The 27,803-nt window shown below is 42.0% G+C and overlaps 1 protein-coding gene across 3 annotated transcripts in view; it reads left to right on the top strand.

Annotated features, from left to right (window-relative positions):
- ZNF277 (zinc finger protein 277) overlaps nucleotides 1-27,803 on the top strand; it is a 66,680-nt gene that overhangs the window by 8,062 nt on the left and 30,815 nt on the right. For 2 of the 3 annotated variants that reach the window (XM_053253864.1, XM_053253866.1), the window contains exons 2-3: nucleotides 11,059-11,246; nucleotides 27,141-27,342. In XM_053253864.1, the coding sequence (XP_053109839.1) occupies nucleotides 11,087-11,246; nucleotides 27,141-27,342 (362 nt within the window). In that variant the 5' untranslated portion in view covers nucleotides 11,059-11,086. The remainder of the gene's footprint in view (nucleotides 1-11,058; nucleotides 11,247-27,140; nucleotides 27,343-27,803) is intronic. The other variant, XM_053253865.1, reaches the window with a different exon arrangement.

Raw genomic sequence — 27,803 nt, 5'->3', positions numbered from 1 at the left:
GAAATAATTAGGCAGACAGAGCTTCCCTGGTGACTTCAGAATACATTTACTGTCCATAGAAGCAGCCTTTTGCTGCTAGTCTGTGCTTTACTTGTGGCTTGTACAGTTCTGTGTGTGTGCGTGTGTGTGTTTGATCCTGCTGTGTTAGATACAAATCTACACACTCCTGTAGTCCTGTTAAGCACTATAAAGCAACGGATGTTTTCCATATTTCTCTGTATCTCTTCTGATGTGGATTGAGATATTTGTGTGTGTGTGTGTTTGCATTTTGATCTCACTTGTTAACTACAAATCTGCACTTTGCCAGTTATTGCTAAGGCACCTGCCTAGTTCTAGCTCCACCTCTGCACTGCCCACAATTGGCTCCACACCTCACTGCATGTGGCTCCACCCATCATCTGCTTGGCCTAGTGCCGTCCCCCCCGCCCCCAATCCCGGGAACCTCCACTCACCACTGGTGAAGGGAGTTCAGCCTGGCTTTCTCCTTGGTATGCTATTTTTCTGTTTTCCACAGGATAGCATTGAACTGTGCAAACTCTACCCTGCATCCTGCTGTGATACAGCCAGGAAAATGCTTTCGCTTGGTTCTGCTATGGTTCTGCTAAGCTGGGCCACAGTCCGAAAACTTCTGGCAGAAGCAGCTGTTACCTTGACTTAATCTCTGGCAAATTATTAGTTCTTTTGTCTATTGTCCATTGTAAGAAGAAGAAAAATCTTTTGTGCATCTTAAATTTTACTGAAGTTTGCCAAGAGAGCTAAGTTTGAGAATGAGATGCCAGACTTGAAGCTGCTACCAATCTTGGTTCCTAATGAAGTAGAAACTACTGTTGTGAGCATTTGAACTGAAGGGCTGAGTGGCTAGAATTGCCACTGTGAAACAAAGGCACTCAAGATTAGAATGAAAGAAGCATAATAGCATGCCAATAAAAATAGTTGGCTGTATTCAGAGCTTCACTGACACAGAACTAAACAGGATCTATGCTGCTTCAAATGACGACTGAATCACTCATGCAGAAAGACTAGGCTGTCTTATTCTATGTCATCTACATTTTATGTTTGCTTTGAGAAACAAAGCCAGTGATCCTTCTTTGTATCCTAGAAAATTTTAGGCTTTCTAGAAAATCTAAATTTGAAAAGCGATGAAATGTTCAATGGCAATATTATAATAAAAGTGAAGAATAGAATAAAATAGGGTATCCCATAAGCTGGGGTGACCCCATATGCCCTGTATCTCTCTGCTGAACAGTGTTGTTAATGTGTGTGCAACTTTATCACAACCAGCTGCCATGCAGCTATTGAAATAACTGGGGGCGGGGCACATGTGGGGCTAGAACTGTCGTAACTCTGAACAGTTCTTTACGATTATGTATGAGGCATAAGATTATCTTTTGTAAGAGAATATGACATCAGAAATGGAGACAGCCCAGTATGTTACCTGCAGAGAATCTGGAGCATGGGTTTTCCCTGGTGTGTGATATGGTAGTGCTTGACAATTTCTGGGTGCCAGGTTACCCTAGCACCTAGGAATTTAAGTGTGGTTTAGATGGAAAGGACAAATAAAGATGGATATCCTTTGCATATGGATGATAACCTGCTGGACAACCCTTCCTAGTGGTTTCATGCAGATGTTAAAAAGCAAGGCAGAAAGAATAGATTTCTGTGGATCTTCACAGCAGGGAAGAAACAATCACCTAGGAAGGTAAAAATGGAACCATTGCAGAGCAGTGCCCCTACCCAATTCACAGTTGATCCACACTGACAGTGTGGTTGATACTTAAGACTGCTGAGAAGTCCAAGAGAATCAGCAAAGCAGACTGGTGTCATTTTGCCTTGTTCCTCATCAGACCATCTGTAGGGGGTGATGCTGGGTGGCCTGTCATTCCGTCTCTGAGAACTGGCTCAGAATTTGTTGCCTGATGCAGCCTGCTTAACAATAGGGCCAACCCTGCTCCTGTAGGTTTTTCTCTTCTTCTTGTGGTTTATTAAGGAAGTTGTGTTGTGAGGTGTATTTCCATCAGAGGCAAGATTAATTTTCAGTAGTCAGAAGTGCTTTTTCAGGTTCAGCTCCGCATTTACAGAATTCCTGGCTACCTGAGAGCGAACAAGATCAGCAGGGTGGATTTGATTTAAATCACAATTTAAATCACGATTTAAATACCTAGCAGGGTGGATAAAAATTAAAAAAATCCGATTTAAATCAAAAAAATCCGATTTAAATTTAAAAAATCTGATTTTTTAAATTTAAATTGGATTTTTTTGATTTAAATCAGATTTTTTTTTTATTTTTATCCACCCTGCTAGTGATTTAAATCATGATTTAAATCGTGATTTAAATCAAATCCACCCTGAAGATCAGAGAGTTTGCTCCATTTAAGTATATAAGATTTATTTCTTTTTTTAATTTTACTTTTAGTTGTGATGCATGCTAGGTTGTTTGTGGTGGTATATTTTAATCACTCAGGCTGGATTAGTGATACTCTAAATTATGATTAGGATATTCGTGTTTTATTGGGTTAAATTGTGTATATATTCCATCTTGTTATTTATTTATTTATTTATTTATTTATTTATTTATTTTTACATGGCTTATAGACTTTCAGCTAAATTAAAAGTTTCAGTATTACTTGCTTGGGTACTAGGTTTGTGTTTATTGACTCTATTGAGCACGGATATATTTGTCTTCCATACTTGGCACCATGGTTTCATGACAAGAAAGGAAGCAATGTGAGACGCTAATAACTTTGCGAACTTGTGGAACTAAAAAGGAATATTTAATATTTGTGAGAGACGCTTGTTCCAGAGCTGGCAGTTTGCCAGGAAAAAAATAGTTCAGGGTTGGAAAGTAGTAAATACAGAATGTTCTCCAGGTCTCTCCCTTTCCCTCTTTTTAAATTCAAATTTTTATTCAACAAGAAGAAATGAAACTACAGAGTGCTTAATAGAACTAGGAGTTCAGTTGCACCCTATCAGTGGCTGAACAAACACATATATAACAGATATTAGCTGTATTGATCCATTTAAAAGAGTTGTGTTTGTCTTAATGCTTCATGGTTAGAGTTCTGTGTTAGATAGAATCTAAAGTTGAAGTTTGACTTGTGTAATAACTGGAATATCTGTGGGTATATTGAAATAAGGCACTAATTTAAATATTGCTTCCAATAATCAGTCATTGCAATGTACCTTCTGTCTTTATTATGTGAACCCTTACAAAAACTCTTGTCACAATCATTCTGGTTTTGCAGATGGCAAACCAAGGATGAAAAATGTGAGTTACACAGCGAGGCCATAGTGGGTGGGTGGGGGGGAATGTCCAAGCCCAACTCATTATGATAGTACCTCTCACAACACTATACACTTTATCTTATTTGACAAACATAATGTATCACCTTTAGACATCTACATTTTGAAAATGAAACTAAAATTTAACTTTGTATACTCCACTTCAGTCTTTCATATAATAAAACAATTCTGATGACAAAAGATTAAAAAAATATATCAATTTCTCACTTTTCTTGATTGTAGAAACATTTCCTCTTTTTAAAAAACAAAACAAGCCAGTTTTTATCTTAATGAATACAGCAGCATTCCTACATATTTCCTATAGTGCTCTGTATGCCATGACTAGCAAGCTTATTTAATATACATTCTTGTGGTGGCTCTAAAAGACAACAGTGGATTCACTGAGGTAAGTATATATGGACTCCTCAAGGATTCTGTATACATTCTGTGAGGCATGCATTTATATACAATGTTTTTAAAAGCATCTGTGCAGTGACCCGCACTCACAAGTAAGCTAAGGAATAATATTGGTGCAAAAACCCTAGTTTTACGCCTGGCCTAATTTGGGCTGTTTTCCTCCAACTGTTAAGATTTTTGTTCATCTGTTTCCGATTTTCTTCCATTCACTTATATTCCAACGCCTCCACTCTGGTACCCATGGCAACACTTGTTAATGCTAATGAAACTGCAGCATCTAAAGCTTCCTTACTGAACACCCTTTCTAAATATGGCTGTTGTACACAGTTGCATTTCCACTAGTCTTGGGCCTCAGCAATACCTGCTTGGAGCAAACTCTCTTTGGAGATGATAAAAATCTGGCAACTTGCTGCTCTTCTTAAACCTACCTGATTATACAATGAAGACTTGTATTCAATGGCAGGGGATGGTAGGGAAAATCGATATATAACTCTTGTAAAATTGACCCAGTTTAGCTGTAGGATAAAGTCGTCTTTTGAAGTATTACATTTGCATTCAGTGGATCACTGCAGAGTACTGAGGCTGATTGATCTGTGGGATGTGCTGCTCGGAACACATGGATGCTTTGGCTAATTCCCATGTAGCAGTAATAGCATGTTAATGAGTGAAGTAACGGACAAATAATTCCCTTGAACTTGAACAAAATGGTAATTCATGTTGTTAGCGAGGATCTGAAACATTTCACAAAATGTTGATGATCAGGTTCGCTTATTCTGAAATACCTTTTTGCATTCCTATTAAGTTAGAAAACCCATTGGCTCTATTCCTATATGTAACATTGTATTTAAACAGCTTTGCAATTAGCTTTGATAAGGGAGAGATTAAAAAATATATAGGAAATCAAAGTTCATGTCATTGCACACAAAAGAAGACTGCAAATGTTATACTCCAACGGGTTTTTGCTCTCCACTCGCAGAAAAATACTGGATTGCTGTTCCCTGTGGGGTTACCCTGATTGGACTGTAGCCATGGACTTCACCAATTACCCTTATGGGCTTCACCAATCCAATGTTGGCTTGCTTGCTTGCTTGCTTGCGTATGTATGTATGTATGTATGTACCATAGTTATATACCTCCCAAAATGCAAGTCTATAGCTGAGACTTCACCAATTACCACTATTGGTCTATAGTCAAGGACTTCACCAACACATATACAACCTGCAAGGACTATAGAGTCCTTGAAGGAGCTTGGGGAGAGAGGCTGGAGCAGAGGGACCACAGCCAGTGGTTGTCTGAGGAGACACAAAGAACTAGACCAGGGATGTTTATTTACTTAAATAGGTTCAAAGAATTCTGGTAGGTGATGAGTCCTGACAAGCAGAGGCAAGCTCCTCTATCCTAAATAAAAGCAAATCTATGTAGCAAGGGAAAGGGGAGAAGGGGAAGAGAAGGAATAGAATTTCATTACCAAAGTGAGGCAGGGAAATGAATAAAGGGCCAGTTCACTCTTTCTCCCAACGATTGACAAAGCTAGGGTTCAAAGCAAAGATGGGATGTGAATAATGCTGCAGCACTGGAGAGGGTAACCTGCCCTCTGATCTGTACCGGACCCCCCACCCCAGTCTTATACTTGCCCTTGCCTTTGATGGTCTTGGGGGTGGTCACTTCTCACGTCTGTCAGGAGTGTAAACATAGCATCCTTCTTGGTTCTGAAGACTTTCTGTTCTCACCCTCTGGCCCAGTCATTGGAGTCAGATCCACATTACAATCCTTCTCTCAAACACCCCATGGCTTGGTACAGGATGTTTCAGAAGAGCTGTTGTTGCTATTCTCTTCCTCATGTCCTGGTCTTCAGCCTTGGTTGATAAGTGCCAATTGTCAAACTACTATAGCTTTTCCTTTCTGGCCCTTTGGCTATCAAGCTTTTTATGGACACTTCAAAGTGAGAATCTGGGAGTCGGGAAAAGGGGATAGGGGTAGGGGCATAACTGGGCTATTTTCAATTACAGAGTAAACAAGCCTGGCACCTATAGTGACAATACAGCAATGTATATTTTTGAAAAAACAAATGTTACAGGTTCATGTTCTTTTTTTCTTAAGCTGTGCACTAATACATAAATGTAGCTAATGCTCAAATAGTTCTAATACATAAATGTAGCTAACATGACACTCTGGATTCTGCTGATCTAGCTTTCTATAACATAGGCACCAATCAGCAAGGTTACTGTGGATCTTTCAACAGAGTCCATTTCACAGTATAATTGGTTGGCATTATCTTTTCCTTCACAGTAGCTGTAATAGCAGGTTTGTCCCTTGAATTTGGCATAAGCAAGAGAAAGTTTAAGAAAAGATGGAGAGGACGGGAGTGTTCGTAACACGCACAAATAAAATAATGTGAACTCTGCTTACATGATATGCTTATAGCCAGGTGCCCAAAACTTTGATTGTGGAACCTTATAAGAAGCACTGGAAAGTGTGCAGAGTCATCACATGATGGAGCAGCACCACTACACTTCTCTCATTTCCACACAGTAATCAGGTTCTATGTGCACTGACATCTGAACAAACGGTCTTTTCCTCTGAAAGGTAAGGTATGCGTGTTGCTGGGCCTATGTGCATTAGACACACTGCTTACTGGCTCCTATATGCCTAGAGTACAGTTGGATGATGAGAGTCTAGAGCAGGCATCCCCAAACTGCGGCCCTCCAGATGTTGCTGAACTACAACTCCCAGCATACCCAGCCACAAAAAATGGTGTCTAGGGATGCTGGGAGTTGTAGTTCAGCAACATCTGGAGGGCCGCAGTTTGGGGATGCCTGGTCTAGAGAGTTGAGGCATGTATCATTGTACACGGACTTCCTATCCTTTCCCTATAAGTTTATGTAGCTCTACAGACAGTTGTTTAAATAGGCTTATATATGTTAGCCATATTTATACTATCCTTATATATTGATGCAAATTAATTTTTACCAATACATCCAGTATAAAAGACGGCTAAGTTGCAGAAGGGCAGCGAGTATATCATAACATCGTTGTTTCCTGGCAATTTCCCCCTTTCTAGTAAAGACTGGTATGCCTTCGGTTCCTTTAAAAGATCTAATGCACAGTATTGAAAGGAGCTTATTACAAGTTAAATACCGCAGCTCTCCTTTATTAGGTCTCTCAATGAGTGCGTGCACTCTCTTTTTGCGGGGAGTATCACTTGAGGATTTTAATTCTTATTAGAAAAATTCCTCTCATTGTTAGAATTTGTTTTATTAGCTGCATATTTTTGTTGTTGCATTACTTCTTGTTTTGGGATTGTTGTCAAGTTCTTCAACTAATCTTCTTGTATTAGCCAGCTGTATTAATGAGATGATAAGCCAGGCTTGTTGCTAATGAATTGATTCATTCAACGGCTGAATTTAATTAGGAAGACGCTTAACATTCCAGCAGATGTTCTTATTTTGTTTAGTACACTTTTATTTCCTCACCATGAGCTGACACATACATCAATATCTATATTTGTAAACTTAAAATCCTCTTCTGTCACAACTGTGTATGATACTAATGCTAGGCCTATAAATCTGTCACATCTGACCAACAGAGAAGCTTCACGTAAACTTGCATCTGTATCAGTGTCTGGGAATAACAGTCTACCTGATCAGGAATGGCTTCTCATGCCTAAACTAGGCTAAAGATTGAATTTGAGGGTTTCTTGACTTAAACTGTGTCCTTGATCTAATCCTACACTTGTCAAATTTTTCTTTACTTTACTCTTGTGCCTCCAAACTTCTTTGGACGCTAAAAGAAATTTGCACTTCCAAATCTTGTCTGAAGCACAGAGATGCATGTTCTACACCTGCATGAAAAGTATACATGTTTCCCTATAGAGAATATGTAAATCTTCCTCCTCCTACCTCATGGATCCAGACGTGTGGGGATTCCAAATACTGGAATCAGACTGTTGGGGATGAGGGGATGGGTTAAGGTGTATAACAAAACTGATCCTTTGGTAGTGTGCTCTTGCAGTGAAAGACAGCATAACCCTACTAACTGAGCCAAGAGATACCTTTGCAGCTCTCTTACATCTAGTAGGAGGAGAACAGGTGTCTCTCTTGTGGCTGTTGCTGGTGTGTATGTATGTCAAAGTTGATTTTGGACAGGGAATAATTTCTTCAATCGTTTGGTTTGAGGATTTTCAATTTTCTCAACAAAAAGCTCGAAATGGAAATCTCTTTGAAATTTTCTTGAAAAGTAGCATATTAATATTTTTAACTAACTGACACAGCACAGAGCATCTGTGCAGTTGTGCACTGAGCCTGTGGCATCCCCCCACAGCATGCGCACTCGCGCGCTCCCCCCCCCGCAGCTCTCTCCTCCCACAGCTCTCCCCATTGGGCGGGCCAGGCCATTCCACCACCACCTCCCACCTTCTCCCGGCTGGTAGGGCTTTGCCCGCTGCCTGCCCACCTCCCCGCCACCACCATCATTTCTCCCTGCCACAGTCTCCTCTTCCTGGCTGGCAGGGCTTCGCCTACTGTCCACCCACCTCTTCTGGCTGCAGGGGCTTCGCCTGCCGGCCCTCCACCTCTGCATCCTGACCTCCGCCATTATTTCTCTCTGCTTCAATGCTGGAACTCTTTCAAGCTCTAGAGCATCTGCGTGTTAGTACTTGATTGCTCCCCTCACCTCAGAAATCTCCCCACCCTCACCTGAGCTGCACTCCTGCTCCTCCTCCATCCCGTTGCTTCCATCCCCCTCACCCTTCTTGGTCATGGCTGCAGCATTCCTGCTGCCTATTGGCCAAGCTGCAGCCCCCTGTCCCCAGAGACCTCCCTACCCTCACCTGAGCCCCACACCTGCTCCTTCCTCCAGGAGCAGAGGCAGTCGTTGACTGGGCCCTTCCTCGCTGCTGCCACCACCATGGCCGCTCGTTCCCCTCAGACCGCGGACAGGCCCAGGCCCATCCCTTGCCTGCCTGCCTCCCTCTGACAATGGCCTCAGTAGCCCCAAACAGCAACAGTGGTTGACTGGGCCCTTCCTTGCTGCTAGTGCTGCCATGGCCGCTCATTCCCCTCAGGCTGCTGACAGGCTCAGGTCCATCCCTTCCCCTTCCTTCTGTCTCTCTTTCCCCCCCTTTTTCCCTTTCTCTCTTCTCCACTCGCTCTTCCCCACTCTCTCTTCTTCCTCCTTTCATGTTTTCTCTCCCTCCCTCCCTCCCTCCCTGAGTTAACAGATCTTGTTCATCTTGTTTCCTCATCTAATTCACACAATGGCAGCCTCTTCTCCTGAAGGAGCTCTTTTCTCCCTCACGACCTGTGTTTTTGCAAACTCCTGTCTGCTGTCCTCTCTCTCTCTCTCTCTCTCTCTCTCTCTCTCTCTCTCTCTCTCTCTATATATATATATATATATATATATATATCCTCTTCTGACCACTAACAGCTGCATTCCAACTGACCTTAACCATCATAGGCTCCTCCTCCCTATCTGCATATAGAATCCCCACTGCCCAATCACCATGGTGCCACAGGTGCCTCCTCCCTATCTGTATATGGAATCCCCACTGCCCAATCAGGTGCTTCTGCTTGCAAACTCTGTCAGCCAATCGCCTCCTTTCTACCACGTCCCCACGCATGGCCCGTCTTGGAGAATTAATAATATAGATACTTGCTTGCAAGTAGGGAACTATGTGGCCAATCCATATCTTGGGGTTTTCTGACAAAGCTTTGAGGATAACAGAGGCGTAATACCTGTTCCTGTGGCTAGTAGCCAAATTATTCCCTTGTCCATGTGTTATAAGAACTCAGATATTCACTTGAGCTGCAGCCAAAGATTTGGCAATTTATCCCTTGGTGAGCAGGTTGTCTCCAAGTTTGTCTTGCATTATTACTCTTGTCATCGGGATGTGACAGAAGATCAGCTATCCAAGTGATTACATGTATTCTGTAGTGAGTCTGTATATTGATTTTCATTATTATTATTATCCTTCAATGAAGGGAATGGGAGTCCAGCATAGGTCAGAGGTCTGTGTGCCAGCCAATAACAAGTGTCTGGACTAATGATGACACATAACCATTATATATAATAGTTTATATTTTATTCTATACAACCAATGAACACAGCATATCAGAAGTATTTTTACACATAACTTGAATTTACAGGTTATCCTCTAAGTGAGCCATTTTATTTATTTATTCATTTATATCTATGTAAACCACTTTGGGGACTTTTGAAAAGCAGTATATAAATATTCATTGTATAAATATTCGTAAGACACAGTCCCCCCATGAAAGGTGTGATTAACCTGGAACAGCTACCTGGTCGCTTTTCTAGTAATTCTGTTCTTTGATGTTGGAGAAGCTGACTGCATTCTCCTCTTTTTTACATTTAAGACAGTCTACATCTGAGACATTCAGGGACGTGGTAGAGGCATCCCACTCCAGGGCTGATAGCTCCTCTGCTGTCAGGGAGAATGAAGGTCTCGGGGAAGGAGAACATCGGTCTGAGGAAGAGGGAAATGCTCCTTTAGAAGGGACCCCTTCTGTGGAAGATGAGCCCATGTCCTCTCGCACGGGGGATAATCCTCCGTGGGTTGGGGGCCTCCTTGTAGTGGGCAATTTGATCATTAGAGGTGTAGAGAGATGAGTTTGTGACCCGCGTGTTGACCACATGGTGACTTGCCTGCCTGGTGCGAAGGTTGCGGACATCACACAGCATCTAGACAGGCTCTTAGGCAGTGCTGGGGAGGAGACAGCAGTTGTGGTGCACGTCGGCACCAACGTTGTGGGGAAATGTAGTTGGGAGGTCCTGGAATCCAAATTTAGGCTGATAGGTAGCATTTTGAAGTCCAGGACCCCCTAGGTAGCATTTTGAAGTCCAGGACCCCCTAGGTAGCATTCTCAGAAATGCTACCTGTTTCATGAACAGGTACAGTGAGACAGGCAGAGCTGAGGGGTTTCAATGCGTGGATGAGATGTTGGTGCTGGGAGGAGGGGTTTAGATTTGTTAGGCACTGGGACACATTTTGGGGCAAGCAAGGCCTGTACAAAAGGGACGGGTTGCACTTGAACCAAGATAGAATCAGACTACTGGTGCTTAAAATCAAAAAGGTTGCAGAGCAGCTTTTAAAATGATGCCTGGGGAATAGCCGACAAGAGCTGGGCAGTATCCGATTTGGCAAATGCTATCCTTTAAAGTGCAAGGGTGCAAAGGATTCAGATAAAACATAAGGGGCAGAGCAGAACCACATAAAGAGCAGTCAGAAGGCTATGCCAGCTGGTCAAAGAATAAAAAGAAAGATGACCATAGTGAGATCAAATTCAGCATATATGTGGAGAGAGAATCACCAAGGAAGAATAACACAGACACTTTGAATTTCAGAAGAGGAAACTTCTCCAAAAGGAGGACTATGGTGAAAAGAAAGCTGAAAGGGGAAATCAGGATAGTCACTTCGCTCCAGAATGCATGGAGTTTACTCAGAACCACAATACAAGAAGCCCAGTTAGATTGTATACCCATAAGGAGGAAAGGTACCACTAAGTCCAGGAGGATGCCAGCAAGGCTAACAGGTAAAGTAGAAGAAGACGTCTTTCAGAAATTGGAAGGCCTGTCCAAATGGAGAACAGAAAGGTACACAAACTCTGGCAAAAGAAATGCAGGTCTTTTAAGGGAGGCGGAAAGAGAGTTTGAGGAACATTTAGCTAAAAGCATCAAGGGGATAACAAAAACTTCTTTAAATATATCAGAAGCAGGAAACCTGCCAGGGAGGTGGTTGGATCATTAGACAATGAGGGAGTGAAAGAGATTATTAAGGAGGATATGGAGGTTGTGGAGAAGCTGAATGAGTTCTTTGTGTCCGTCTTCATGGCAGAAGTTACTGAGCATTTTCCCTTTCCTGAACCAGGCTTTTTGGGGATGGAAGCTAAATAACAGTCAGATAGCAGTGACAAGAGATGATGTTCGAAACTGTCTGGGAAAACTGAAAAGTAGCAAATAGCCAGGGCCGGATGATATCCAGCCAAGAGTCCTCAAAGAACTCAAATGTGAAATTGCCGACCTCCTTGCTAAAATATATAACTTATCCCTGCAATCAGGCTCTGTACCAGAGGACTGGAAAGCAGCAAATGTAACACTGATTTTCAAAAAGGGATCCAGGGATGATCTGGGGAATTACAGGCTGGTTAGCTTAAAATATGTTTCAGGCAAATTCATGGAAAGCATCCTCAAGGATAAAATTGTAAAGCACATAGAAGAACTGCTGGAAATTCTCTGTGGTGAGAGAATCCCTTTCTCAATATAGCAGAGTGCACAGAGGCACAACACAGCGGTAGATTAGTTAGGCATGCGTGTGTGCTGAGAGTAAAGTAATTTGGAGCCAATTCATAGTTTCAAGTCAATATAAAAGGCATTTATTAAGGAACTCCATTCTAGATAGGAAAGTGAGGAGTTAGGATCTCTAATCTATTTATCTATCTGGATGCAGATGGATTCTGTATCCTCTCTGCACATTTGGTGCAGGGAGAGAGACTTGCCATGTTGCAAGGTAGGCGGGCAGGTAGCAAGAGAGAGAAGGAGGAAGGAAGTTTGAATCCCCTGAGATTAGCAATCTACACATCAAAGGGATAGCATTGGAGCAGTGGAGAAGGGATGACAAATCTCTTGACCCTCTGGCCCTCTGACTCACTAGTCTGTCCTCCACTGTCTGAGGCAAGAGACAGCGCAAAGTCCTTTAACTTTCCAACACCCCCTCTCGATGTCTAGTGACTCAGCTCACAAGATTCATTTTCTCTCTCAGCCTTTCAAAGCAGGGTCTTGGTAGTGTCTTAGTGAGTATGTCTGCAAGCATTTCATTTGTTGGGCAGTAGATCAGCTTGATTAGTCCATCCTTCTGTAGACTTCTCACTATATGGTACTTCATATCAATATGTTTGGTACTCCTCTTTACATCTTCTTGTTTGGAGAGTTGAATGCAGCTTTGGTTGTCTTCATACACTGGTATGGGCTGTGGTACATCTGTACCTAGGTCCTTCAGTAGTTGACACAGCCATTGTATCTCGTGACAGCCCTGTGCAGCTGATACATATTCCGCTTCAGTGGTTGATGATGCTACTATGTCTTGTTTTCTGCTTGACCAGCTTATCACTCCATCTCCATAGAAAATTATGTAACCACTGGTGGATTTCCTGTCTGTTATATCTCCACCCCAGTCTGCATCTACATATGCTTCTAGTTTTGGTTGACTGTTAGCTGGCAGCTTGAGCTTAAAGTGTGCAGTACCCTTTAGGTACCTAACAAGTCTTTTAATTGCATTCCAGTCCTTGACTGTTGGTGATGCAGTCTTTCTACAAAGTACAGTGGTCCCTCGACTTACAAACTACTCGACATAAGTATTTTTCGAGTTACAAACGGCAGTTTTAGATCCGGTTTTAGATGCGGTTTCCTCGACTTACAAATTTTTAGATGGGGTTTCCTCGACTTACAAATTTTTAGATGGGGTTTCCTCGACTTACAAATTTTACATGCGGTTTCCTTGACTTGCCTGCCTGTTTACTGCCTGTTTATTCTTGAAAAGAAATGTTCCTGTGCAGTTTGCAAGCCTTACTGGGGGTCTGGGTCTTTTTTCTAGGCTCCGGAACGCATTAATCCATTCCCAATGCATTCCTATGGGAAACCGCTTTTCGACTTACGAATTTTTCGACTTACAAATGTGCATTCGGAACGGATTAATTTCGTAAGTAGAGGGACCACTGTAAGCCAACTGCTGTAGTAATATCTGGCCTAGTGAGTGTACTGATGTATAAAAGCTTACCCAATGCTTCACGATACCTATGGTTGTCAGATAGTGGCTCAGTTTGATCTTCTTGCTTTATGTAGTTCACTTCCATTGGAGTTGGTGTAGGATTTGCATTTTCCAGTCTGAGCAAGTTTATCAAGTCTTTGATTTTCTGTTCTTGGTTGATCAGGAAACCTCCATCTTTCTCTCTTTGTACTTGAATGCCCAAGTAGTGTGCAATGTTGCCAAGTTGCTTGACTTCCACTTCTCTGTTCAGATGATGCATTATTTCCTTGCTGTCATCTGGATTTTCATAGGCAAGAATCAAATCATCAACATATGCCAAAATGTAAGTCCACTTGCCATCTATGCCTCTCGTGTATAGACAAGGATCCGCGTTGCTTCTTTCGAAGTTTGCTTGAAGCAGCATATCATTCAGTTTTATATCCCATGCTCTGGCATCCTGTTTTAAACCGTAAATGCTCTTTTGCAGTTTGCATACATAGTCCTCTTTGCCTTTCTGTAAGAAACCTGGTGGCTGTTGCATGTAAATATCTTCTTCCAGTTCACCATGTAAGAATGCAGTCTTCACGTCTAGGTGTTCAACATACATTCCTTTGCTAGCAGCAATACTTAACAGAGTCCTTACTGTGGTATGTTTAACCACTGGTGCAAAGGTTTCATCATAATCTTCTCCATATTTCTGTGAATATCCTTTTGCTACTAATCTGGCTTTGTAGCGCTGAATCTCACCATCAGCATCATGTTTGAGTTTGAAAACCCATTTGCAGCCTATAACTTTCCTTCCTTGTGGTAACTTAGTAAGAGTACAGGTTTTGTTTTTCTGTAGAGCCTCAAGCTCTTCAATTGCAGCTTGTTTCCACTTCTGGGCTTCTGGTTGTGGTAGCTGGGATATTTCCTCCCATGATGAAGGTTCTGGTTGTTCCACTGTTCCTGCGAGGTAGGACAGCCTCGGAGCTGGAACACCTCTGTTTGAGCGCGTTGATTGCCTCGCCTCACCCTCTGTGGTCTCTTCCATTACCTCAGGTGCGTCTGGTGGATCGCTGGGGGTCTCTGTGTCGAGTGTGGTTGGTTCTGGATCTGCTGTCTCCTCCTCCTCAATTCCTCTTGAGATCAGAAAGCATAATCCAGTCATCAGGGTGCTTGGTCTGGTTGCTTGCTTCGGTATACGCCCTCTCTGAAGGTGTAGCTCTTTCATTCTCTTCAAAACACACCACTCTGCTTATGGTTATCCTGTTGGTGTCAGGATCCAGAATTCTGTAGGCTTTGGATTGCACTGAGTAGCCTACAAAAATCCCTTTTGTGGCCCTAGGCCCTAACTTAGTCCTTTTTTCCTTTGGGATGTGTGAGTAAGCCGTGCTTCCAAAGACACGCAGATGCGTCATAGACGGCTTATGACCATGCCAAAGTTCATAAGGTGTTGTTCCTATAGGCTTTGTGTGCATTCTGTTTTGTATGTATGTAGCAGTCATGATGCCTTCTCCCCAGAATTTCTGTGGGAGGTGTGCATCAGCAAGCATGCATCTTACCATGTCCAGTAGAGTCCTGTTCTTTCTTTCTGCGATTCCATTTTGGGACGGGCAGTAAGGTATCGTAGTTTGATGCACGATTCCATGTTCTCTCAGGAACTGCTGTGTGGCGTTGGACATATATTCTCCTCCATTGTCTGTGTGTAGGATCTTTGGCTTCCAGCCAAATTTGTTGCTTGCCATCAGTACATATTATTTTAATTTCTCCAGCATTTGCAATTTTTCCTTTAGTAGAAACACACACGTGTATCGTGAGAAATCATCTGTTATAGTTAGGAAATACTTTTGATTACCTATGGTTGCTGGTAGTGGTCCAGATGTGTCGCTGTGGATCAATTCCAAGGGTTTCTTCGTTTTCCTTTCACTCTGCTTTGGATATGGCTTGTTTACTGCTTTGAACTTAAGACAAGAAACACAGTTAGTTACAGTGTCACATGGTACAAAATCAATGCCATTAGCTAATCCCTGTTACTTCATGTTCTGGATTGATTCAAAACTTCTGTGTCCTAGCCGTCTATGCCATAGTCGCGAGCAGTTCTCATGTAGGCATGACTTGGCAAGGTTCACTTCATTAGGCTTGTATGCCTCAGGTCTTTCTCTGTTTGTAAAGTGCTCTTCCACACAATAAAGACCTTGAGATTCAGAGCCTACAAGGCAAATTTCTCCATTCTGGGTAACAACACATTGTCCATTTTTAATATACAGTTCACAGCCTTGTTTTTCTAGCTTGGAAATTGAAATCAAGGAGCTTGAGAAGTCAGGGATATACAAAACATCTTTAAGAAAAAATGGCTTAACAGATCCATCCAGCAATTTGCAATACAAAATTCCCTCGCCTTTTTTCTTGGCTTTAATTGTAGTATTATTGCCCAAATAAACGGTCTCTTCAGGAATATCAAACAGTTCAGTATAGAAACTTAGATTTTTAGAGATATGTACAGATGACCCAGAATCTAAAATGAACTTTTCATCACCTTGTATTAGATTAACATTATAATTTCTGTTCCTGTTGGAATATCTTTCTGTATTAAAATGATCCACATTTCTTTCAGTAAAGTCAGTTCCCCTTGTCTGACAAAAATCCTTTGATCAAAAGCCTTTGTCTGATTCTTGGGACAGTTCGCCACCCTGTGGCCAAATTCATTACATAGAAAACATCTAAAGGCTTTAGTCCCGGTTCCTCTGTTGACAGTCATGTGACCTCTCTCTCTGGGCTGAGTTTCTCTGGCGGCAACGTAATCAGATCTCTTTGTATGTAAATGTGGGGGGCTCATGCGGTTTCCTCTTGCAGCATTCCCTCCCCATCTCGGGTTACGTCTGGAATGATCAATTGTTGCTTTAAGAGCAAAGTTGCTTGCCAATTCACTTTCACAGCGTGAATTCAAAATTCTCCTTCTGCTTGTTTCGGAACACAATGTTTCCACAGCCTTTTCAAAGCTTAGATTGGTGTGGGTTTCCAATTGGCCAATTATACTGCTATAGCTGGGAGGCATGCTCAGGAACAGAGCTTCCAGCCTCTGACTGTCTGAAAATCGTTCTCCTGCCTCTCTAAATTGAAAAAAGAAATCTTCCAAAATTCCCACAAAAGTAGAAAAGCAGTACCCCTCTTTATTCTGAAGATCCTGCATTTTCTTTCGTAAATTAAACGTGTATGCCCACCCTTTTTTCATATGCAAGGAATCTAGCTTGCTTAGCATCTCCTTTGAGGTTCCAAGATCACAAATCCCATAAAGATAATTTTTACTCACAGAAGCTGTAATAATCACTTGAGCTTGAGCATCTCTGCACAACCATTTCTCTTTGAGAGTTTTCTCAGCATTTGTGGGTCCATCTGGCGGGGGGTCTTCTTCAATAACGTTATGTAGTCCTTCTGCTTTCAGTGCAATCCTCAGTCGAGTCTTCCATTCCAAATAGTTGTCTGCATTCAGGATAGTAAGCCTGAGTTTTCCTTCTAGGTATGTAGCCATCCTCACCGGCTCCAAAAGGCAGTTGCTGTAGATTAGCAATTCAGAGTGTCCACGCTAGATCTCAATGGATCTCCTGGAACAAACCTAACTCTCTAGTTGCAGCACACGCAGCTCAAAATACTGGGCTCCCATAACCTGTTGGAAATTCTCTGTGGTGAGATAATCCCTTTCTCAATATAGCAGAGTGCACAGAGGCACAACACAGCGGTAGATTAGTTAGGCATGCGTGTGTGCTGAGAGTAAAGTAACTTGGAGCCAATTCATAGTTTCAAGTCAATATAAAAGACATTTATTAAGGAACTCCATTCTAGATAGGAAAGTGAGGAGTTAGGATCTCATGTCTGAAGGTCCGATGTAGCTCAGCTGGAATCCTCACTAAAGAAATTCCTACCTTTCGAGGAGTGAGGCAAGGCTGTATACTTGCCCCAGCTCTTTTCAATTATTATATTAACCCCATTGTGGATATTATTACTAATCCATCTTTCCATCCACCTAAATTGGCCAATAGACAGGTTAATATTTTGCTTTATGCAGATGATGCAGTGATTTTATCTCGGACTCCTGTCGGCCTCCGTAGAGCGCTTTGCTCTCTGGCTAATTTTTGCCATGAATACGCTCTGGAAATCAATTATAGCAAGACCAAAATTATGGCCTTTGCTAAACATCCAAAGACCTTGAAATGGTCTTTGGCTGGACATAAACTAGAACAGGTTAAGATCTTTAAATATCTAGGGGTTGTTTTCCAGGCCTCTACGAAACGCCAAGCACATCTGCAATACGTTACCCAAAATGCACGTAAATTGGCATTGGCCATTCAATCATATTTCCACCAAGATGGGGCTCAATTTGTACCAGCTGCCCTTAAGTTATTTACAGCTAAAGCCTGCTCTCAGTTGCTTTATGGGTCACAGTTGGGCCCGTATACTAACTGCACTCCACTAGAGATAGTTCAGACAAAGTTTCTGAGATCTATTCTACAGATCCCTAGATGTGTTCCCAATGTAATATTGAGGATGGAAACTGGCATGCCTAAGATGGAAGCCCGGATGTGGTTTTCCATTCTCAGCTTCTGGTTGAGATTGTCTTTCTTTTCTACAGGCCTTGCTCACTTAATTTTTATTGATAAATTTAATTCTAGCTGGAAGCAGTCAATATCTCGCCAAATAAGTTTATATGGCTTTAGCCTGGATGGTCTATTAGAAATGGGTTTTTGTCACGCAAGACTGATATTAAAGCAGCGGATCTATGATATGGAAATGCAGACTGATCGATCTTTAATCTCTAAAGAAGTTTTCCTAGGTTTACAAATGTATAATACTAAACCTGCGAATTACCTGGGTAAGATTACTATCACTAAATATCGCAGGATGTTTACATTGGCCAGATTTAATGTGCTACCTTCAGCTGAATTAGAAGGTAAATTTAGAGGGATCCCAAAAGAACAGAGACTATGTCCTTGTGGCTCTGGAGAACAGGAGTCTATCTTTCATATCTTACTCCGCTGTCTTTTTTATAGGGACTTACGAACTTGTTATATTTCCTCCTTACTGACTGATTTCCCAGGGCATACAGATGCATTTTACGTCAACTATCTGCTCTCAGATCAGAAGGAGGAAGTAACATTTAAAGTTGCTAAGTTCTGTGAGGCAGCTAAGAAGGCTAGACAACAGATGGTAAATCAGATTATGCTAACGGGAAATTGCTGATTAGGATGAGTCCATGTTCCTGATTATATTATGTATATATTATTACTATATTACGTGTATTATTATGTGTGTAAATTTTGGTCTATGACCGTAAATAAACATGACTGACTGAGTTAGGATCTCTTATCTATCTATCTGGATGCAGATGGATTCTGCATCCTCTCTGCACATTTGGTGCAGGGTGAGAGACTTGCCATATTGCAAGGTAGGCGGGCAGGTAACAAGAGAGAGAAGGAGGAAGGAAGTTTGAATCCCCTGAGATTAGCAATCTACACATCAAAGGGATAGCATTGGAGCAGTGGAGAAGGGATGACAAATCTCTTGACCCTCTGGCCCTCTGACTCACTAGTCTGTCCTCCACTGTCTGAGGCAAGAGACAGCGCAAAGTCCTTTAACTTTCCAACACCCCCTCTCGATGTCTAGTGACTCAGCTCACAAGATTCATTTTCTCTCTCAGCCTTTCAAAGCAGGGTCTTGGTAGTGTCTTAGTGAGTATGTCTGCAAGCATTTCATTTGTTGGGCAGTAGATCAGCTTGATTAGTCCATCCTTCTGTAGACTTCTCACTATATGGTACTTCATATCAATATGTTTGGTACTCCTCTTTACATCTTCTTGTTTGGAGAGTTGAATGCAGCTTTGGTTGTCTTCATACACTGGTATGGGCTGTGGTACATCTGTACCTAGGTCCTTCAGTAGTTGACACAGCCATTGTATCTCGTGACAGCCCTGTGCAGCTGATACATATTCCGCTTCAGTGGTTGATGATGCTACTATGTCTTGTTTTCTGCTTGACCAGCTTATCACTCCATCTCCATAGAAAATTATGTAACCACTGGTGGATTTCCTGTCTGTTATATCTCCACCCCAGTCTGCATCTACATATGCTTCTAGTTTTGGTTGACTGTTAGCTGGCAGCTTGAGCTTAAAGTGTGCAGTACCCTTTAGGTACCTAACAAGTCTTTTAATTGCATTCCAGTCCTTGACTGTTGGTGATGCAGTCTTTCTACAAAGTACAGTGGTCCCTCGACTTACAAACTACTCGACATAAGTATTTTTCGAGTTACAAACGGCAGTTTTAGATCCGGTTTTAGATGCGGTTTCCTCGACTTACAAATTTTTAGATGGGGTTTCCTCGACTTACAAATTTTTAGATGGGGTTTCCTCGACTTACAAATTTTACATGCGGTTTCCTTGACTTGCCTGCCTGTTTACTGCCTGTTTATTCTTGAAAAGAAATGTTCCTGTGCAGTTTGCAAGCCTTACTGGGGGTCTGGGTCTTTTTTCTAGGCTCCGGAACGCATTAATCCATTCCCAATGCATTCCTATGGGAAACCGCTTTTCGACTTACGAATTTTTCGACTTACAAATGTGCATTCGGAACGGATTAATTTCGTAAGTAGAGGGACCACTGTAAGCCAACTGCTGTAGTAATATCTGGCCTAGTGAGTGTACTGATGTATAAAAGCTTACCCAATGCTTCACGATACCTATGGTTGTCAGATAGTGGCTCAGTTTGATCTTCTTGCTTTATGTAGTTCACTTCCATTGGAGTTGGTGTAGGATTTGCATTTTCCAGTCTGAGCAAGTTTATCAAGTCTTTGATTTTCTGTTCTTGGTTGATCAGGAAACCTCCATCTTTCTCTCTTTGTACTTGAATGCCCAAGTAGTGTGCAATGTTGCCAAGTTGCTTGACTTCCACTTCTCTGTTCAGATGATGCATTATTTCCTTGCTGTCATCTGGATTTTCATAGGCAAGAATCAAATCATCAACATATGCCAAAATGTAAGTCCACTTGCCATCTATGCCTCTCGTGTATAGACAAGGATCCGCGTTGCTTCTTTCGAAGTTTGCTTGAAGCAGCATATCATTCAGTTTTATATCCCATGCTCTGGCATCCTGTTTTAAACCGTAAATGCTCTTTTGCAGTTTGCATACATAGTCCTCTTTGCCTTTCTGTAAGAAACCTGGTGGCTGTTGCATGTAAATATCTTCTTCCAGTTCACCATGTAAGAATGCAGTCTTCACGTCTAGGTGTTCAACATACATTCCTTTGCTAGCAGCAATACTTAACAGAGTCCTTACTGTGGTATGTTTAACCACTGGTGCAAAGGTTTCATCATAATCTTCTCCATATTTCTGTGAATATCCTTTTGCTACTAATCTGGCTTTGTAGCGCTGAATCTCACCATCAGCATCATGTTTGAGTTTGAAAACCCATTTGCAGCCTATAACTTTCCTTCCTTGTGGTAACTTAGTAAGAGTACAGGTTTTGTTTTTCTGTAGAGCCTCAAGCTCTTCAATTGCAGCTTGTTTCCACTTCTGGGCTTCTGGTTGTGGTAGCTGGGATATTTCCTCCCATGATGAAGGTTCTGGTTGTTCCACTGTTCCTGCGAGGTAGGACAGCCTCGGAGCTGGAACACCTCTGTTTGAGCGCGTTGATTGCCTCGCCTCACCCTCTGTGGTCTCTTCCATTACCTCAGGTGCGTCTGGTGGATCGCTGGGGGTCTCTGTGTCGAGTGTGGTTGGTTCTGGATCTGCTGTCTCCTCCTCCTCAATTCCTCTTGAGATCAGAAAGCATAATCCAGTCATCAGGGTGCTTGGTCTGGTTGCTTGCTTCGGTATACGCCCTCTCTGAAGGTGTAGCTCTTTCATTCTCTTCAAAACACACCACTCTGCTTATGGTTATCCTGTTGGTGTCAGGATCCAGAATTCTGTAGGCTTTGGATTGCACTGAGTAGCCTACAAAAATCCCTTTTGTGGCCCTAGGCCCTAACTTAGTCCTTTTTTCCTTTGGGATGTGTGAGTAAGCCGTGCTTCCAAAGACACGCAGATGCGTCATAGACGGCTTATGACCATGCCAAAGTTCATAAGGTGTTGTTCCTATAGGCTTTGTGTGCATTCTGTTTTGTATGTATGTAGCAGTCATGATGCCTTCTCCCCAGAATTTCTGTGGGAGGTGTGCATCAGCAAGCATGCATCTTACCATGTCCAGTAGAGTCCTGTTCTTTCTTTCTGCGATTCCATTTTGGGACGGGCAGTAAGGTATCGTAGTTTGATGCACGATTCCATGTTCTCTCAGGAACTGCTGTGTGGCGTTGGACATATATTCTCCTCCATTGTCTGTGTGTAGGATCTTTGGCTTCCAGCCAAATTTGTTGCTTGCCATCAGTACATATTATTTTAATTTCTCCAGCATTTGCAATTTTTCCTTTAGTAGAAACACACACGTGTATCGTGAGAAATCATCTGTTATAGTTAGGAAATACTTTTGATTACCTATGGTTGCTGGTAGTGGTCCAGATGTGTCGCTGTGGATCAATTCCAAGGGTTTCTTCGTTTTCCTTTCACTCTGCTTTGGATATGGCTTGTTTACTGCTTTGAACTTAAGACAAGAAACACAGTTAGTTACAGTGTCACATGGTACAAAATCAATGCCATTAGCTAATCCCTGTTACTTCATGTTCTGGATTGATTCAAAACTTCTGTGTCCTAGCCGTCTATGCCATAGTCGCGAGCAGTTCTCATGTAGGCATGACTTGGCAAGGTTCACTTCATTAGGCTTGTATGCCTCAGGTCTTTCTCTGTTTGTAAAGTGCTCTTCCACACAATAAAGACCTTGAGATTCAGAGCCTACAAGGCAAATTTCTCCATTCTGGGTAACAACACATTGTCCATTTTTAATATACAGTTCACAGCCTTGTTTTTCTAGCTTGGAAATTGAAATCAAGGAGCTTGAGAAGTCAGGGATATACAAAACATCTTTAAGAAAAAATGGCTTAACAGATCCATCCAGCAATTTGCAATACAAAATTCCCTCGCCTTTTTTCTTGGCTTTAATTGTAGTATTATTGCCCAAATAAACGGTCTCTTCAGGAATATCAAACAGTTCAGTATAGAAACTTAGATTTTTAGAGATATGTACAGATGACCCAGAATCTAAAATGAACTTTTCATCACCTTGTATTAGATTAACATTATAATTTCTGTTCCTGTTGGAATATCTTTCTGTATTAAAATGATCCACATTTCTTTCAGTAAAGTCAGTTCCCCTTGTCTGACAAAAATCCTTTGATCAAAAGCCTTTGTCTGATTCTTGGGACAGTTCGCCACCCTGTGGCCAAATTCATTACATAGAAAACATCTAAAGGCTTTAGTCCCGGTTCCTCTGTTGACAGTCATGTGACCTCTCTCTCTGGGCTGAGTTTCTCTGGCGGCAACGTAATCAGATCTCTTTGTATGTAAATGTGGGGGGCTCATGCGGTTTCCTCTTGCAGCATTCCCTCCCCATCTCGGGTTACGTCTGGAATGATCAATTGTTGCTTTAAGAGCAAAGTTGCTTGCCAATTCACTTTCACAGCGTGAATTCAAAATTCTCCTTCTGCTTGTTTCGGAACACAATGTTTCCACAGCCTTTTCAAAGCTTAGATTGGTGTGGGTTTCCAATTGGCCAATTATACTGCTATAGCTGGGAGGCATGCTCAGGAACAGAGCTTCCAGCCTCTGACTGTCTGAAAATCGTTCTCCTGCCTCTCTAAATTGAAAAAAGAAATCTTCCAAAATTCCCACAAAAGTAGAAAAGCAGTACCCCTCTTTATTCTGAAGATCCTGCATTTTCTTTCGTAAATTAAACGTGTATGCCCACCCTTTTTTCATATGCAAGGAATCTAGCTTGCTTAGCATCTCCTTTGAGGTTCCAAGATCACAAATCCCATAAAGATAATTTTTACTCACAGAAGCTGTAATAATCACTTGAGCTTGAGCATCTCTGCACAACCATTTCTCTTTGAGAGTTTTCTCAGCATTTGTGGGTCCATCTGGCGGGGGGTCTTCTTCAATAACGTTATGTAGTCCTTCTGCTTTCAGTGCAATCCTCAGTCGAGTCTTCCATTCCAAATAGTTGTCTGCATTCAGGATAGTAAGCCTGAGTTTTCCTTCTAGGTATGTAGCCATCCTCACCGGCTCCAAAAGGCAGTTGCTGTAGATTAGCAATTCAGAGTGTCCACGCTAGATCTCAATGGATCTCCTGGAACAAACCTAACTCTCTAGTTGCAGCACACGCAGCTCAAAATACTGGGCTCCCATAACCTGTTGGAAATTCTCTGTGGTGAGATAATCCCTTTCTCAATATAGCAGAGTGCACAGAGGCACAACACAGCGGTAGATTAGTTAGGCATGCGTGTGTGCTGAGAGTAAAGTAACTTGGAGCCAATTCATAGTTTCAAGTCAATATAAAAGACATTTATTAAGGAACTCCATTCTAGATAGGAAAGTGAGGAGTTAGGATCTCATGTCTGAAGGTCCGATGTAGCTCAGCTGGAATCCTCACTAAAGAAATTCCTACCTTTCGAGGAGTGAGGCAAGGCTGTATACTTGCCCCAGCTCTTTTCAATTATTATATTAACCCCATTGTGGATATTATTACTAATCCATCTTTCCATCCACCTAAATTGGCCAATAGACAGGTTAATATTTTGCTTTATGCAGATGATGCAGTGATTTTATCTCGGACTCCTGTCGGCCTCCGTAGAGCGCTTTGCTCTCTGGCTAATTTTTGCCATGAATACGCTCTGGAAATCAATTATAGCAAGACCAAAATTATGGCCTTTGCTAAACATCCAAAGACCTTGAAATGGTCTTTGGCTGGACATAAACTAGAACAGGTTAAGATCTTTAAATATCTAGGGGTTGTTTTCCAGGCCTCTACGAAACGCCAAGCACATCTGCAATACGTTACCCAAAATGCACGTAAATTGGCATTGGCCATTCAATCATATTTCCACCAAGATGGGGCTCAATTTGTACCAGCTGCCCTTAAGTTATTTACAGCTAAAGCCTGCTCTCAGTTGCTTTATGGGTCACAGTTGGGCCCGTATACTAACTGCACTCCACTAGAGATAGTTCAGACAAAGTTTCTGAGATCTATTCTACAGATCCCTAGATGTGTTCCCAATGTAATATTGAGGATGGAAACTGGCATGCCTAAGATGGAAGCCCGGATGTGGTTTTCCATTCTCAGCTTCTGGTTGAGATTGTCTTTCTTTTCTACAGGCCTTGCTCACTTAATTTTTATTGATAAATTTAATTCTAGCTGGAAGCAGTCAATATCTCGCCAAATAAGTTTATATGGCTTTAGCCTGGATGGTCTATTAGAAATGGGTTTTTGTCACGCAAGACTGATATTAAAGCAGCGGATCTATGATATGGAAATGCAGACTGATCGATCTTTAATCTCTAAAGAAGTTTTCCTAGGTTTACAAATGTATAATACTAAACCTGCGAATTACCTGGGTAAGATTACTATCACTAAATATCGCAGGATGTTTACATTGGCCAGATTTAATGTGCTACCTTCAGCTGAATTAGAAGGTAAATTTAGAGGGATCCCAAAAGAACAGAGACTATGTCCTTGTGGCTCTGGAGAACAGGAGTCTATCTTTCATATCTTACTCCGCTGTCTTTTTTATAGGGACTTACGAACTTGTTATATTTCCTCCTTACTGACTGATTTCCCAGGGCATACAGATGCATTTTACGTCAACTATCTGCTCTCAGATCAGAAGGAGGAAGTAACATTTAAAGTTGCTAAGTTCTGTGAGGCAGCTAAGAAGGCTAGACAACAGATGGTAAATCAGATTATGCTAACGGGAAATTGCTGATTAGGATGAGTCCATGTTCCTGATTATATTATGTATATATTATTACTATATTACGTGTATTATTATGTGTGTAAATTTTGGTCTATGACCGTAAATAAACATGACTGACTGAGTTAGGATCTCTTATCTATCTATCTGGATGCAGATGGATTCTGCATCCTCTCTGCACATTTGGTGCAGGGTGAGAGACTTGCCATATTGCAAGGTAGGCGGGCAGGTAACAAGAGAGAGAAGGAGGAAGGAAGTTTGAATCCCCTGAGATTAGCAATCTACACATCAAAGGGATAGCATTAGAGCAGTGGAGAAGGGATGACAAATGTCTTGGCCCTCTGACTCACTAGTCTGTCCTCCACTGTCTGAGGCAAGAGACAGTGCAAAGTCCTTTAACTTTCCAACAAGAACAGGCCCTGCTGGGAGAGAACCAGCATGGTTTATGCAAAGATATATCTTGCCTCTGAACCTTTTGGAGTTCTTTGAGTGTGTCAACAAATGTGTTGATCAAGGTGATCCAGTTGACATAGTATACCCGGACTTCCAAAAAGCTTTCGACAAAGTTCCTCATCAAAGACTCCTGAGAAAACTTAACAATCATGGGATAAGGAGACAACTACATGTGTGGATTACTAACTGGTTGAAGGTCAGGAAACAGAGAGTAGGGATAAATGGAGAGTTTTCACAATGGAGGGAAGTAAGAAGTGTGGTCCCCCAGGGATCTGCACTGGGACCGGTGCTTTTTAATTTATTCATAAATGATCTAGAAGTAGGGGAAAGCAGCGAGGTGGCCAAATTTGCAGATGATACCAAACTCTTTCAGGTAGTGAAATCCAAAACAGATTTTGAGGAGCTCCAAAAGGATCTCTCCAAACTGGGGGAGTGGGTGACAAAATGGCAAATGTGGTTCTTTGTTGGCAAGTGTAAAGTGATGCACATTGGGATGAAAAACCCCAGCTTCAAGTATAAGTTGATAGGATCTGGTCGTGGTGGACAGCTTGTTAAAAGTGTCAACTCAATGCACGGCAGCAGTGAAAAAGGCCAATTCCATGCTGGGGATCATTAGGAAGAGGATTGAAAATAAAACTGCTAATACTATAATGTCCTTATACAAAACTATGGTGTGGCTACACCTGGAGTACTGCGTACAATTCTGGTCACCACATCTAAAAAAGGACATTGTTGAACTGAAAAAGGTGCAGAAGAGGGCAACTAAGATTATCGGAGGTCTAGATCACCTTTCTTATAAGGCTACAAAACCTGGGGCTATTTAGTTTAGAAAAAAGACAACTGTGGGGAGACATGAGGTCTATAAAATCATGCATGGTGTGGAGAAAGTGGATAGAGAGAAATTCTTCTCTCTCTCCCATAACACTAGAACCAGGGGTCATCCCATGAAATTGATTGCTGGGAAATTTAGGACCAACAAGTGAAAGTACTTTTTCACACAACACAATCAACTTGTGGAATTCTCTGCTACAAGATGTGACAGCCAACAACTGGATGGCTTTAAGAGGAGTTTGGATAACTTTATGGAGGAGATGTCTATCAATGGCTGCTAGCCGGCGGGCTATAGGCCACCTCCAGCCTCAAAGGCAGATGTCTCGGAGTACCAGTTTCAGGGGAGTAACAGCAGGAGAAAGGGCATGCCCTCAACTTCTGCCTTTAGGCTTCCAGTGGCATCTGGTGGGCCACTGTGTGAAGCTGGGCTGTTCTTAAGTTCTGATGTTTGTTGTTAACCTTTGAAAAGCATGAAGATCTGCTTAAGACTGCTTTAGACACAGAGAGAAACTAATGCCTTGTTTTTGTCTCCTTTAGACCATAGAGACTATATTTTGGAGCCACTCTCTCTGCCAGAAAGCCCAGGTGGTGTTTCTGCTGTAGAAGGCTCTCCATCTGTGCCTTGTATATTCTGTGAAGAATATTCTCCTTCATCGGAACAAAACCAACTTTTTAAGCACATGATTATCGAGCACAAGCTTGTTATAGCAGACGTTAAGCTGGTTGCAGATTTTAGGAGGTATGTTATTTTGCTTCCTGAAAACTAGATAGTGCATGCAACACATAAGATGCTATGCTCGTCTAGAATCACTGAACCTGTTTGTGCTGGTATAACTTTGGAAAGGGCCAGAAAGTGAGAGGCCTGTTACATTGTGAGGTTGGAAAAGAGCACTGGAGATGGAACCAGTATTGCTATGAGCCCATATTATCTTCAAAAGTAAGTACTGCAGTGGTTTCATGCATTGGGCTTTGTCAATGGCCAATCCAGGAAATTAGTGTATTGATGCAACAGGTAGAAAAGCTAGATATTCATGTGAAAAGCAAAGTGGTGGATAACAGAGCTAGTGACCACAGCAACAAGACCAGGATTTTCCATAGGAGATAATAAATGCACAGGCAGCCCCAAATAGCAAATAAAACAGGGTGTTGGATCATTCTACAAGAGTAGTTGACTGTTACCTGAATGTAAACAGAGAGTTA

Source organism: Hemicordylus capensis, chromosome 5 (genome assembly GCF_027244095.1).
Source record: "Hemicordylus capensis ecotype Gifberg chromosome 5, rHemCap1.1.pri, whole genome shotgun sequence".
Taxonomy (NCBI): domain Eukaryota; kingdom Metazoa; phylum Chordata; class Lepidosauria; order Squamata; family Cordylidae; genus Hemicordylus; species Hemicordylus capensis.
This window is presented reverse-complemented; position numbering and strand designations above follow the sequence as displayed.